The following is a 14,101-nucleotide window of genomic DNA, read 5'->3' on the forward strand; positions in this document are numbered from 1 at the left end:
ACAGCCCTGTCATACTCCTTTCTCAATCCTGAGCCAATCAGTTGTTCCATACAGGGTTCTGTTACTTCTTGACTCCCATACAGGTTTCTTAGGAGACAGGTAAGATGATTTGGAAGTTCTTGATTCAAGTAATGCTGATGTCTAGCATGCAAGATTTTAAGCATGACCTTACTAGCATGGGAGATGAGTGCAATTGTTCAATATTTTGAATATTCTTTAATATTTCCCTTCTTGGGAACTGGAATGAGGATTGACCTGTGGCCAGTGCTGGGTCTTCCAGATTTGCTGGCATATTTACTGCAACACTTTGATAGCATCATTTTTTAAGGTTTTGAATAGCTTTAATGAAATCCCATCACACCCACTAGCTTTATTGACAGCAGTGCTTCCTAAGGCCCACCTGAATTCACACTCCAGAATGTCTGGCTCTGGGTGATGACCACAGCATTGTAGTTATCCAGGTCATTAATATCATTTTTGTACAGTTCTTTTGTGTATTCTTTCCATATCTTCTTGATTTTTTCTGCTTCTACTAAGTCTCCACCGTTTCTGTCCTTTTATTGTGCCCATTTTTGGGCAAAATGTTCCCTCAGTATTTCCAATTTTCCTGAATAGGTCCCTAGTCTTTCCCCTTCTGTTGTTTTCCTCTATTTTTAAGCATTGTTCAATGACGAAGGCCTTCTTGTCTCTCTTTACTATTTGGAACTCTGCATTTAGTTGGGTGTAATTGGTTTTAGGAAAGGCAGAGGAACAAGAGATCAAATTGCCAATATCCACTGGATCATTGAAAAAGCAAGAGAGTCCCAGAAAAATATCTATTTCTGCTTTATTGACTATGCCAAAGCCTTTGACTGTGTGGATCACAAGAAACTGTGGAAAATTCTGAAAGAGATGGGAATACCAGACCACCTGACCTGCCTCTTGAGAACCCTGTATACAGGTCAGGAAGCAACAGTTAGAACTGGACATGGAACAACAGACTGGTTCCAGTTAGGAAAAGAAGTACATCAAGGCTGTATATTGTCACCCTGCTTATTTAACTTCTGTGCAGAGTACATCATGAGAAACACTGGGCTGGAAGAAGCACAGGCTGGAATCAAGCTTGCCGGGAGAAATATCAATAACCTCAGATATGCAGATGACACCACCCTTATGGCAGAAAGTGAAGAGGAGCTAAAGGGCCTTTTGATGAAAGTGTAAGAGAAGAGTGAAAAAGTTGGCTTAAAACTCAACATTCAGAAAACAAAGATCATGGCATCTGGCCCCATCACTTCATAGGAAATAGATGTGGAAACAGTGGCTGATTTTATTTTTCTGGGCTCCAAAATCACTGCAGATGATGACTGCAGCCATGAAATTAAAAGACGCTTACTCCTTGGAAGGAAAGTTATGACCAACCTAGATAGCATATTCAAAAGCAGAGGCATTACTTTGCCAACAAAGGTCTATCTAGTCAAGGCTATGGTCTTTCCAGTGGTCATGTATGGATGTGAGAGTTGGACTATAAAGAAAGCTGAGCACTGAAGAATTGATGCTTTTGAACTGTGGTGTTGGAGAAGACTCTTGAGAGTCCCTTGGACTGCAAGGAGATCCAACCAGTCCATCCTAAAGATCAGTCCTGGATGTTCACTGGAAGTGCTGATGTTGAAGCTGAAACTCCAATACTCCAATCCCCCTGATGCAAAGAGCTGACTCATTGGAAAAGATCCTGATGCTAGGAAAGATTTAGGGCAGGAAGAGAAGGGGACGACAGAGGATGAGATGGTTGGATGGCATCACCAACTCAACGGACATAGGTTTGGGTAGACTCCAGGAGTTGGTGATGGACAGGGTGGCCTGGCTTGCTGCGGTTCATGGGGTCGCAAAGAGTTGGACACTACTGAGCGACTGAACTGAACTGAACTAAACCTTTCCCCTTCTCCCTTGCTTTTCACTTCTCTCATCTTTCTTCAACTGTTTGTCAAGCCTCTTCAGATAATCACTTTGCCTTCTTGCTTTTCTTTTTCTTTGGCATGGTTTTGTTCACTGCCTCCTGTACAATATTACAACCTCTGTCCATAGTTCTTCAGGTACACTGTTTTCTAGATCTAATCCCTTGACTCTGTTCATCACCTCCACTGCATATTCATAAGGGATTTGATTTAAGTCATACCTGGCTGGTCTAGTGGTTTCCCCTGCTTTCTTTAGTTTAAGCCTGAATTTGGCCATGAGAAGATGATGATCTGAACCATAGTCAACTCCAGGTCTTGTTTTTGCTATCTAGATGCAGCTTCTCCAAGTACAAAGAATGCAATCAATTTGATTTTGGTATTGATCATTTGGTGATGTCCATGTGTAAAGTTGTCTCTTGTGTTGTTGAAAAAGGGTCTTTGTTATGACCAGTGCATTCTCTTGGCAGAATTCAGTTAATTAAGAATTAATTAATTCAGAATAAAACTACTATCTTACCCTTGAATTTTCTCACTCTTGGTTGTACATGTTCACCCACTTTCCTGACAAAGTAGGAATACTTCTGATTTAAAAGCCACTGGATTTCTTCAAAATCGTGCCCTTTCATTTATCTACATGTAACCACTATCCACATTTCATTTCCTATTCTTTTAGAGACAAATATTAGCATAAACTTACAGATTAATTATGTTTTAACCTACTCTAAACCTTGAGAGAGAATGAGGTTTATATGGCTCAACATTCAAATTTTAATTAGAATTTTAAAAACCTAGGGGAAATAACTTTTCTCACATTACAGTGAAAAACTCTGAGACATTGATTTAGAAATTGATGAAATGTACAATTGCCAAAACACAAAATATAGTTAGCAAACAGACATATGGGAAAGTGTTCAAAATGTAGCTTTTTTTAAGATGAGAAAAAAATTCTTAAAAGAAAAAATAGCTGCCCACATTTTAAATTGAAAGTATGAAATTTAGGAAGTAAAAATAATCAAAATAGGAGATCAGCCCTGGGTGTCCTTTGGAAGGACTGACGCTAAAGCTGAAACTCCAGTACTTTGGCCAACTCATGTGAAGAGTTGACTCATTGGAAAAGACTCTGATACTGGGAGGGATTGGAGGCAGGAGGAAAAGGGGACGACAGAGGATGAGATGACTGGATGGCATCACCGACTCGATGGACGCGAGTCTGAGTGAACTTCAGGAGATGGTGATGGACAGGGAGGCCTGGCGTGCTGCAGTTCATGGGGTCACAAAGAGTCGGACATGACTGAGCAACTGAACTGAACTGAACTGAGTCTTCCAAGGATGACCACTAGTAGTCTTACATGTTGCTGGCATGAGTAATATTGCTGCAGCCATTTTGAAAAAAATAAAAATAAAGAGTCATAAACACACTTTGACTTTTTGAACCCATAATTCTACTTCAGCACCTGTCAGGGCACTATGAAAATAGAAAATGTGCAGTGATGTTCATTAAGCAGTATTTATAAGGAAAATAACAATGTTCTATACCAGAGGAATAGAAAATAAATTATAGAAATCATAGTAGTTTGAATATTATGCAAATATTTAATGGTTGCTCCAAAAATAAGTAATGTTGAAGGTGTTTTATATATAATTTTTAAAGATTATATATGTATTATCTGAAGAATGACTTCTTCTACGCACCTATGGAAATTAGAAATTGAGGAATCTTTCTTGATATGTCTGTGTCCATAACCTTCCAAGGTCACGTAATCATTTGGTTGACAGTTTCACCCACTTAGTAGCTCTGAGTACTTTCTACTTTCATTCTACTTCACCACCACTCTCCTTGTCCAAGTAAACAGGGTCTCTCTCTCCTCGCCCCGTAAGTACCCTGACCACTCTCTCCTGTTCCCCACTGGAATCTTTTCTCCATCTGCTGCTAGAATGATGTTTTTAAAAAAAAAATTTATTGAGGTGTAATTGACATTATTCATTAATGTAAAAAGCCTTTAAAATTATTTTACAGCATTAATTTCAGGTGTACAAAATAATGATTCAATATTTGTATAAATTGTGAAATGATCATCACAATAAATCTAGTTAACAACCATCGCTACACATAGTTATAAGCTTTCTTTTCTTTTGATGAGGGCTTTTAAGATCTCTACTCTTAGCAACTTCGAAATATTCAGTACAGTATTAATAACTATTGTCACCATACTGTACATTACATCCACATGACATAATTATTTTATAACTAGAATTTTGTAACTTTTGACCTCCTTCATCCATTTGTCCCACCCCGGCACCCTCCCCCCACCTCTAACAATCACCAATCTGTTCTCTGTGTCTATCAACTTAGTTTTGTTGTTTAAATTTCACACACAAGTGAGGTCATATAGTATTAGTCTTTCTCTGACTTATTTCACTTAGCATAATGCCCTCAAGGTCCATCCATGTCATAGTAAATGGCGAGATTTTATCAAGATTTCATTCTTATTATGGCTGTGTGTATGAAGTCGCATCTTCTTTATCCATTCATTCATCGACGGACACTTAGGTTGTTCTCTATCTTAGTTATTGAAAATAATGCTGCAATGAATACAGGAATGCATATACCTTTTCAAATTAGTGTCCTCACTTTCCCAGAAGTGGAATTGCTGGATCACATAGTAGTTCTATTTTTAATTTTTTGAGGAACTTCTATATTGTCTCCAGAGTGGCTGCACCAACTGTGTTCCCACACATAGTGCATTGAGGGTTCCCTTTTCTCCATATCTTCGCCAACATGTCATTTCTTATTTTGATAATAGCCCTTCGGACAGGTAAGAAGTGGTTTTATTTGCATTTCTCTGATAATTTGTGGTATTGAGTATCTCTTCATGTGCCTGTTGGCCATCTGTATGTCTTTTTTGGAAAAATATCTGCTCAGATCCTCTGCCCAAATCATATACTTTGCTTTTTTTGCTGTTGGGTTTTATGCATGGTTTGTGTATTTTGGTAATTAACCCCTATCAAATAATATGATTTGCAAATATCCCACCCCCACCCCCATCCAGTAGGTTGCCTCTTCATTTTGTTGGATTCCTTTTTAGTCTAGGATGATCTTTTTTTTTTTTTGGCGGCACTGAGTTTTCACTGTGGTGTGTGTGTGGACTCCTCATTGTGCCATGTGAACTTTATCTAGTTGCAGTGCACAGACTTCTCTTGTTGCAGAGCACAGCCTAGAGCGCACAGGCTCAGTAGTGGTGGCATGAGAGCCCTCTGGCTGCTGCTCACAGGCTTAGTTGCTCTGTGGCATGTGAGATCTTAGTCCCCCAGCGAGGATTGAACCTGTGGCCCCTGCACTGGAGGGCAGACTCCCAACCACCAGACCACCAGGTAAATCTTTTTAAAGTACAAATCTGGGGACTTCCCTAGTGGCTCAGTGGTAAAGAATCTGCCTGCCAATGCAGAAGACACAGGTTCATTCCCTGACTGGGGTAGATCCCATGTGCCACAGAGCAAGTAAGCCCATGCGCTGCAACTGCTGAGCCCGTGTGCTGCAACTAGAGAATAGCCCCCACTCTCCACTAGTCGAGAAAAAAGCCTGTCCAGCAACAATGACCCAGCACAGCAAAAAGTCAATCAATCAATAAAATAAAACTAAAGTACAAATCTGATGTGTCATGCTCCTTCCCTGTCATTCATGCTTTATCACTGCTCCAGGACTAATGGTCAAACTGATTAACCCAACCCTCAAGTTTGCATGATCTAGCAGCTACCTTTCTGCTCTCCCTTTTCAGTTCAGTTCAGTTCAGTCACTCAGTCATGTCCAAATCTTTGCAACCTCATGAATTGCAGCACGCCAGGCCTCCCTGTCCATCATCAACTCCCGGAGTTCACCCAAACTCATGTCCATCAAGTCAGTGATGCCATCCAGCCATCTCATCCTCTGTCGTCCCCTTCTCCTCCTGCCCCCAATCCCTCCCAGCATCAGAGTCTTTTCCAATGAGTCAGCTCTTCGCATGAGGTGGCCAAAGTACTGGAGTTTCAGCTTTAGCATCAGTCCTTCCAAAGAACACCCAGGACTGATCTCCTTTAGTATGGACTGGTTGGATCTCCTTGCAGTCCAAGTGACTCTTAAGAGTCTTCTCCAACACCACAGTTCAAAAGCATCAATTCTTCAGTGCTCAGCTTTCTTTATAGTCCGACTCTCACATCCATACATGACCACTGGAAAGACCATAGCCTTGACTAGATAGACCTTTGTTGGCAAAGTAATATCTCTGCTTTTGCATATGCTATCTAGGTTGGTCATAACTTTCCTTCCAAGGAGTAAGCGTCTTTTAATTTCATGGCTGCAATCACCATCTGCACTGATTTTGGAGCCCAGAAAAATAAAGTCTGACACTGTTTCCACTGTTTCCAATTCTATTTCCTATGAAGTGATGGGACCAGATGCCATGATCTTCGTTTTCTGAATGTTGAGCTTTAAGCCAACTTTTTCACTCTTCTCTTTCACTTTCATCAAAAGGCCCTTTAGCTCCTCTTCACTTTCTTCCATAAGGGTGGTGTCATCTGCATATCTGAGGTTATTGATATTTCTCCCGGCAATCTTGATTCCAGCCTGTGCTTCTTCCAGCCCAGCATTTCTCATGATGTACTTTGCATATAAGTTAACACTCACTGGTCATAGCTCTCCCCTTTAGTTAGTCTTATTTTCCACCTCCACATTCCAGCCAGGCCAGCCTTGTTTCAGTTCCTGGCTTCTTTCCTTGGGGGCATTTCCTCTACAGCTACTACTCTTTTGCCTGGAAAGCTCTGTCCCAGAACCGTCCACCCACTACCTTTTTGCTTCTTCCTTCAGGCTATATGTCATCTTCTTAAGGAAATCTTTGCTTCCGCCTCACAAAACCAGGTCCCCTTGTTATATGCTCTCATAACATCTGCTTAATTTTTTATTGTTTGCCTCCACTCCTACCCCAGCAGACTGTAAATTCCATGAGGGCAAGGACTTGACTTATTCATTGATCTTTGCCCAGAGTTCAGACATGTGTTGAATGAAGAAATCATACCACTGTTTGTTATCTTATGTTTATATCATTATTGGACTCATATCTGTCTCTTCCATTAAACAATAAGCTCTCTAGGGTAGTAGCTATATCTGCTCTGCTCACCTTTGTATCTCTGTATCTTCTCTCTAGGAGGCTTTCCACAAGTGCATATTTAATACATTTTATTACGACCATATGAGAAATGCAGAGGAAAAAAATCACATCAAAAGGGCAATACTGATTGCATTAGGATTGTGAAAATATGATTGATTTTTCTCTATCTACAAGAAAAATTATAATGGAAAATGATCATATAAATTAAAATTCACAATTAAAGAAAAATGTATTTATTGAATAAACATAATTTTATAGAAGTTAAAAGTGGAATTGATACCTGTAATTATTCTATTCTAAGAAATCAGGTGTTTATTTTTCTTTCTCTAGTGTGTCCAAATAGGTGCATTATTTTCCACATAGCTATAAGTATAGATAAAATGTTGTACTTTGTTTTTTCTGCTTCATGCTATGTCACATGCATTTTTACAGGACACTACATTGCCGGAGTAATTTTTAGCAACTTCATACTGTTGAGTTAAATTAATGTACTTTGGGGAAGGGCCATTTCTTTAAGATCTGTTTCCTGGAGTAAAACTCACACAGAGTATTCACATAGAAGTACAGATTTCTGACTTCACTGGCCAGATGTTAAAAAGAAATATGTGGTGATGGATTTGAGTGCGAGTGTGGAATGAATGCTTGAGATGAAATTAAATGAAGTGTGACTACTTTAAAAGACAGTCAGTGTTATATGGAGGCTTTAGAAAAAATAACAAAGTTATATTTATTGAGCTCAGTTCAGTTCAGTCACTAAGACGTGTCCAATTCTTTGTTACCCCATGGACAGCAGCACGCCAGGCTTCCCTGTCCTCCACCATCTCCTGGAGTTTGCTCAGGTTCATGTCCATTGAGTTAGCAATGCAATCCAAAGTATTGGAGCTTTAGCTTCAGCATCAGTCATTCCAGTGAATATTCAGGACTCATTTCCTTTAGGATTAACTGGTTTGATCTCTTTGCAGTCCAGAGGACTCTCAAGAGTCTTCTCCAGCACCATATTTCAAAAGCATCAATTCTTCAGTGCTCAACATCCTTGATGGTCTAACTCTCACATCCATACATGACTACTGGGTAAAACTATAGTTTTGACTATACAGACCTTTGCTGGCAAAGTGATGTCTCTGCTTTTTAATATGGAGTCTAGGTTTGTCATAGCTTTCCTTTCAAGGAGCAAGCGTCTTTTAATTTCATGGCTGCAGTCACCATCTGCAGTGATTTTGAGGCCCAAGAAAATAAAGACTAGAAAGTTCCTAAGTCAGGTAGCTTAACTGTCTTCTGAAATGAGAAGGATATGTTGAAAAATGGGCAGGGGTGCTGCTGAATGTTGTGGTCTGATCACTTGGGAGGGCATTGAGACACTAAAAGTCAGGTATAAACATGGAATATTAGGGAATTCTCTGGGAATCCAGTGGTTAGGGCTCAGCACTTTCACTTCCCTGGATCCAGGGTTCAGTCCCTAGTTGGGAAACTAAGATCCTGCAAGTGGTGTGGCATGGCCAAAAAAAAAAACAACAGTGAGACAGTAATAAATAAGGTATTGATAAGTTGACAGCAGTCAGTACTGGTTAGAAGCAGGTACCTGTGGTCTCTTAGTCTGTAAGAGTGACAGGAGTGACTATGTGTCAGAGGGGTGGCAATGGCAAAATGGAAGGGGCTAATGCAAATTATGTGGACTGGATGTGATGATTGCTGCTTAATGCTTTTCAAAATACAAGTCTGGGCAGGATGGCCTCTGACTTCCCTCTTGATTATTTTATAAGATGACAGTATCATAGCCCTAAGCAGGAACCTGACTTGCAACCATTAGAGTTCACTGCCTTTAACCCCAAATTAGCCATTCTGCAGCTGTCTTGCACACTGCTTTCTTAGAGTACAGAGTCTCTAACATTTGTGCTTCACAAAGGACCCTGGATAAAGGGCAACTCTGGAGTCATAAGAAATTCTTTCCAAAGCAGCAGAATTTCCCAAGCTTGGAGCCCAACAAGAAGCTTGGCTTTTTCTTCAGAAGTTTGTCAACCTGACCCTTTGATGAAATTTATCATTAGGTTCTTCTGACTCCCCTTCCTGCTTTATTTACCTATGTACAGGACAGTCTCCCTCTAGATTAAACATCTCTCATTTCCAAACAGTTCTAGGGTCCTCCTCAAATGGAACAAATGATCTGCTTTTTTTTTTTTTTTTAAGTCACAACTGATGATTTAACTAAGAACTTAGAGCAGCATTTTCATTTGAAAGAAGACTAAGTAGATAAGGACAGGAGAGAAAGAAAAAGAAATAATAGCAGAATTTCAGTTCTGACATTCTGGAAGTATGGGTCAGACACATTTGTGCTTTGGATGACTTTTCCTATTAAGCTCAAATCACACTTTCCCCTTACTACTGAGCATTAGCCATGCCCTCATCACAGGCTTTTGTGATTTTGTGTTTAAAGAATTCCAGTATCTAAGACCATCACATTTAGCGATGTAAGCTTTTCTCTATGTAAGCTTTTCTTCTTGACCACTGGATGGGCAAATAAGGACCCAAATGGCAACCCACTTTAGTAATATTGCCTAGAAAATTCCAAGGATAGAGGAGCCTGGTGGGCTCTAGTCCATGGGACTGCAAAGAGTTGAACATGACTAAGCAACCAAGAACTGCTGCTTACATCTGTTATAGGACCTGTTGCGTAAACATTGCTCAATAAACATCTGATTGTTAACAAACAAATGAATGAGTAAACAGAACTAGAATATTCTAGTTTCTCCATGTCATTAAAATATCTATCAATCAGTTGCATTATTAGGTCAGGTTTGCACAATGCTCAACCCACAATGTCCTCAGCAACTTGATTATTTCAACTACTAGGAAAAACTTTTAGATTGTCATTGTGTTTAGATGATTACAGTCAAACTTACTCCAGCTAGAGCCAATTTGCTCCTGGACTTACAGGTTATGCAACTCCTCCACCAGGTAAAGTTTGACCCATCACATGAGTTTGCACTTCATGTGAAGAAATTTAAAGCGTGTGTATTTTTGTTTTATTTCAGCAAACTCCAGAAGACAAAGAGGGATATCAGATGGCTTCAAGGAGTGACTGGTGAATGGTTTGAAGAAATTCAAAGGAAAAAGTTTTGTAATGAAACAGATGTTAGCCAAATGTTAAAACAACCGCTTACACATAGGCTGAGAAAGGGGATGGCAGAAAATGGTGAGACCTTATGGCTCTTCGTTGTAGATAGGGGTTCAATGGGATCTCCAATTTAACCAATCTGTGTTTAGGACTATTTTAAAATTATAAGGGACAAAAAGTTCACAATAAAAAGAGTGAACTGAAAATGTACTGTGATGTCTTGGGCGGGGTTGGGGGGGATGTTTTTATAGTCATGCAAGATAGCACAGTGGTTAAGAACATGGACATCAATATCAAAAAGGGCTAGATTCAAATATCCACTCTCTCTCTCTACTCTCTATTCTATCAGAATTCATGTGACTCTCTTTAAGCCTCAATTTTCACATCTTTAAATGGGTATGATCATCATATGGTGGTTGTTGAGAATTAAATAAAATAACATGTATAAAGTACTGAGTCCTAACATGGTAAGCATTTAAATAAATGGAATGATGGTGCAGAAGAAGGGGGAGACAAAGGAGGGGAGGAAAAGGAGAACAGAGAATGAGGAGAACAGGTGGTAGAGATGCTTCCACCCTTTTGGTACTTTGGTAACTTAAATGCCATAAATGAGTGCAAACAAATGTCTTCCGTAGACATTCTAACTTTGTAACTACGAGCATGTCAGCATAAGTATTACAGTATGATGGACTTGATATATGCAGCTCTGGAGAAAAGGAAAGATATATCCATTTGAATGAGGAGTTCCAAAGAATAACAAGCAGAGATAAGAAAGCCTTCCTAAGTTATCATTGAAAAGAAATAGAGAAAAACAATAGAATGAGGAAGATTAGAGATCTCTTCCAAAAACTTAGAGATACCAAGGGAAGGTTTAATGCAAAGATGGGCACAAGAGGAGTTCCCTGGTGGTCCAGTGGTTAAAAATCTGCCTGTCAGTGCAGGAGACACAGGTTTGATCCTTGGTCCAGGAAGACTGAGATGCAGCAGGGCATCTAAAGCCCATGCACCACAACTACTAAGCCCGTGTGTTGCAGCTACTGAAGCCTGATCACCCAAGAGCCCGTGCTCTGCAAGAAAAGCCACCGCAGTGAGAAACTCGTGCACCACCACAAGAGAGTAGCCCCTGCTCACCACAACTAGAGAACAGTCCATGCACCAACGAAGACCCAGCACAGCCAGAAATAAATAAACACTTTTTAAAAAAAAGATGGGCACAATAAAGGACAGAAACAGTATGGACCTAACAGAAGCAGAAGGTATTAAGAAGAGGTGGCAAGAATATACAGAAGAACTATACAAAAAAAGATCTTCATGACCAAGATAACTACGCTCATGTGAGCACTCACCTAGAGCCAGACATCCTGGAATGTGAAGTCAGGTGGGCCTTGGGAAGCATCACTATGAACAAAGCTAGTGGAGGTGATGGAATTCCAGCTGAACTATTTCAAATCCTAAAAAATGATGCTATTAAAGTGCTGTACTCAATATGCCAGCAAATCTGGAAAACTCAGCAATGGCCACAGGACTGGAAAAGGTCAGTTTTTATTCCAATTCCAAAGAAAGGCAATGCCAACGAATGTTCAAACTACCACACAATTGCACTCATTTCACACACGAGCAAAGTAATGCTGAAAATTCTCCAAACTAGGCTTCAACAGTACATGAACCGAGAACTTCCAGATGTTAAAGCTGGATTTAGAAAAGGTACAGTAACCAGAGATCAAATTGCCAACATCTGTTCAATCATAGAAAAAGCAAGAGAATTCCAGAAAAACATCTGCTTCATTGACTATGCTAAAGCCTTTGATTGTGTGGATCACAACCAATTGTGGAAAATTCTGAAACAGATGGGAATACCAGACCACCTTACCTGCCTCTTGAGAAATCTGTACACAAGACAAGAAGCAACAGTTAGAACCAGACATGGAACAATGCACTGGTTCCAAATTGAGAAAGGAGTACGTCAGGGCTGTATATTGTCACCCTGCTTATTTCACTTATATGCAAAGTACATCATGTGAAATGCTGGGCTTGATGAATCACAAGCTAGAATCAAGATTTCTAGGAGAAATATCAATAATCTCAGCTACGCAGATGAAAGCAAAGAGCCTCTTGATGAAAGTGAAAGAGGAAAGTGAAAAACCTGGCTTAAAACTCTACATTCAAAAAACAAAGATCATGGCTTGTTGTCTCATCACTTCATGGCAAATAGGTGGGGAAACAATGGAAACAGTGACAGAATTTATTTTCTTGGGCTCCAAAATCACTGCAGATGGTGACTGCAGCCATGAAATTAAAAGACACTTACTCCTTGCAAGAAAAGGTATGACCAACCTAGATAGCATATTCAAAAGCAAAGACATTACTTTGCTGACAAAGGTCTGTCTAGTCAAAGCTATGGTTTTTCCCGTAGTCATGTATGGATGTGAGAGTTGGACCATAAAGAAAGCTGATCACTGAAAATTGATGCTTTTGAACTGTGGTGTTAGAGGAGGCTCTTTAGAGTGCCTTGGACTGCAAGGAGATCAAACCAGTCCATCCTAAAGGAAATCAGTCCTGAATATTCATGGGAAGGACTGATGCTGAAGCTGCAGGTCCAATAGTTTGGCCACCTGATGTGAAGAACTGACACGTTAGAAAATCCCCTGATGCTGGGAAAGGTTGAAGGCAGGAGGAGAAAGGGATGACAGAGGATGAGATGGTTGGATCACTGACTTGATGGATGTGAATCTGAGCAAGCTCCAGGAGTTGGTGATGGACAGGGAAACTTGGCATGCTGCGGTTCATGGGGTCACAAAGAGTTGGACACAACTGAGCGGCTGAACTGACTGAACTGAGCTCTTGTCTTAGAATTTTTAATACTCATAAATAATACTATGTATTATCTGTACATATATTATACATATTTATGTTACATGTTTACCCACATATAAAGCATATATGTAGCAAATACATATACACAGAGATAGATTTTTGATGGGAGTAAGAAATACTCTGAAGGGTTTAATATGCTTTTCCTTTACTTTCTTTGATATGAAAATTATGTAGTGTCTCATGATAGTTTTAAAGCACCAAAATAAAGATTTCTAAAGGACATGGTAGTTAAGAGTGGCATGAGAATTGAATGGGGTCCCTAACAAAGTTTTGGTTTTGGTTCACCAGGGGGAAGATACATTGAGAAAGCCTTGAAGCTGGAATAGGGGGAGGGACATTCTATAGAACTGCAGTCCACAATACATATTGAAAGACTCCCTGCTTTTTGTGAGGTTTTTTTCCCAATAAGCAGAACCGTTCATGGCACAGGAGTGCCCCTAGTTCCTGAGGTTCATTTGGGGATGAACCCCACCCCCACCACCACCCCCACCCAGTTCATATAGGGATGCCGGCATTTCTAGACTGTGTGGGGGGTGAAGAGAGATTAGTTCTCCAATATACTTACCTGGGAATATTTTAGTCATGCAAAATTTTTATAATTTTCATTTAGATCCTGTGGAATTACAAACATCAAGATCTAAAAATACACTCAATCAAAGAAACCCAAAATCTGTTCCTTCTCTGCTGAGCTTCAGATCATCATTTGCTTCCTTGTTCTCATTCAGAAAATCCAGAAAGGAGACTTCAAAGCTTCAGTCGCTGGGACAGACAGGGTGAGTAAACTCAGATCATGTGACAGCTCATTAGTTACCAGATCCCAGAGGCCAGCAGCCTGTTTTGTGTTCAGAATGTTTAATGTTTGTTTTTAGCATTTAATTCCAGATAGTAACAAAGGAAACAGGGCTGAGCTCCGTAAGGGACAAAGTCCTTACGAAACTTTGAAACTGGGCTTATCTGAAATTCAACTTCTAACCAATGGCACAAGTCCCAGGAGGTGGACATGGTGAATAATGGGTTAAATGTTGAGAAATAATTATTGACAG

The 14,101-nt window shown here is 39.9% G+C and overlaps 1 protein-coding gene across 4 annotated transcripts in view; it reads left to right on the top strand.

The window, feature by feature from the left end:
• The window catches only part of EXPH5 (exophilin 5), a 92,792-nt gene that overhangs the window by 49,032 nt on the left and 29,659 nt on the right, over nt 1-14,101 (top strand). For all 4 annotated transcript variants that reach the window (XM_018059823.1, XM_018059824.1, XM_013969499.2 and 1 more), the window contains 2 exons: nt 10,102-10,262; nt 13,669-13,831. In XM_018059823.1, the coding sequence (XP_017915312.1) occupies nt 10,102-10,262; nt 13,669-13,831 (324 nt within the window). The remainder of the gene's footprint in view (nt 1-10,101; nt 10,263-13,668; nt 13,832-14,101) is intronic.

Source organism: Capra hircus, chromosome 15 (genome assembly GCF_001704415.2).
Source record: "Capra hircus breed San Clemente chromosome 15, ASM170441v1, whole genome shotgun sequence".
NCBI classification, from domain to species: Eukaryota; Metazoa; Chordata; class Mammalia; order Artiodactyla; family Bovidae; genus Capra; species Capra hircus.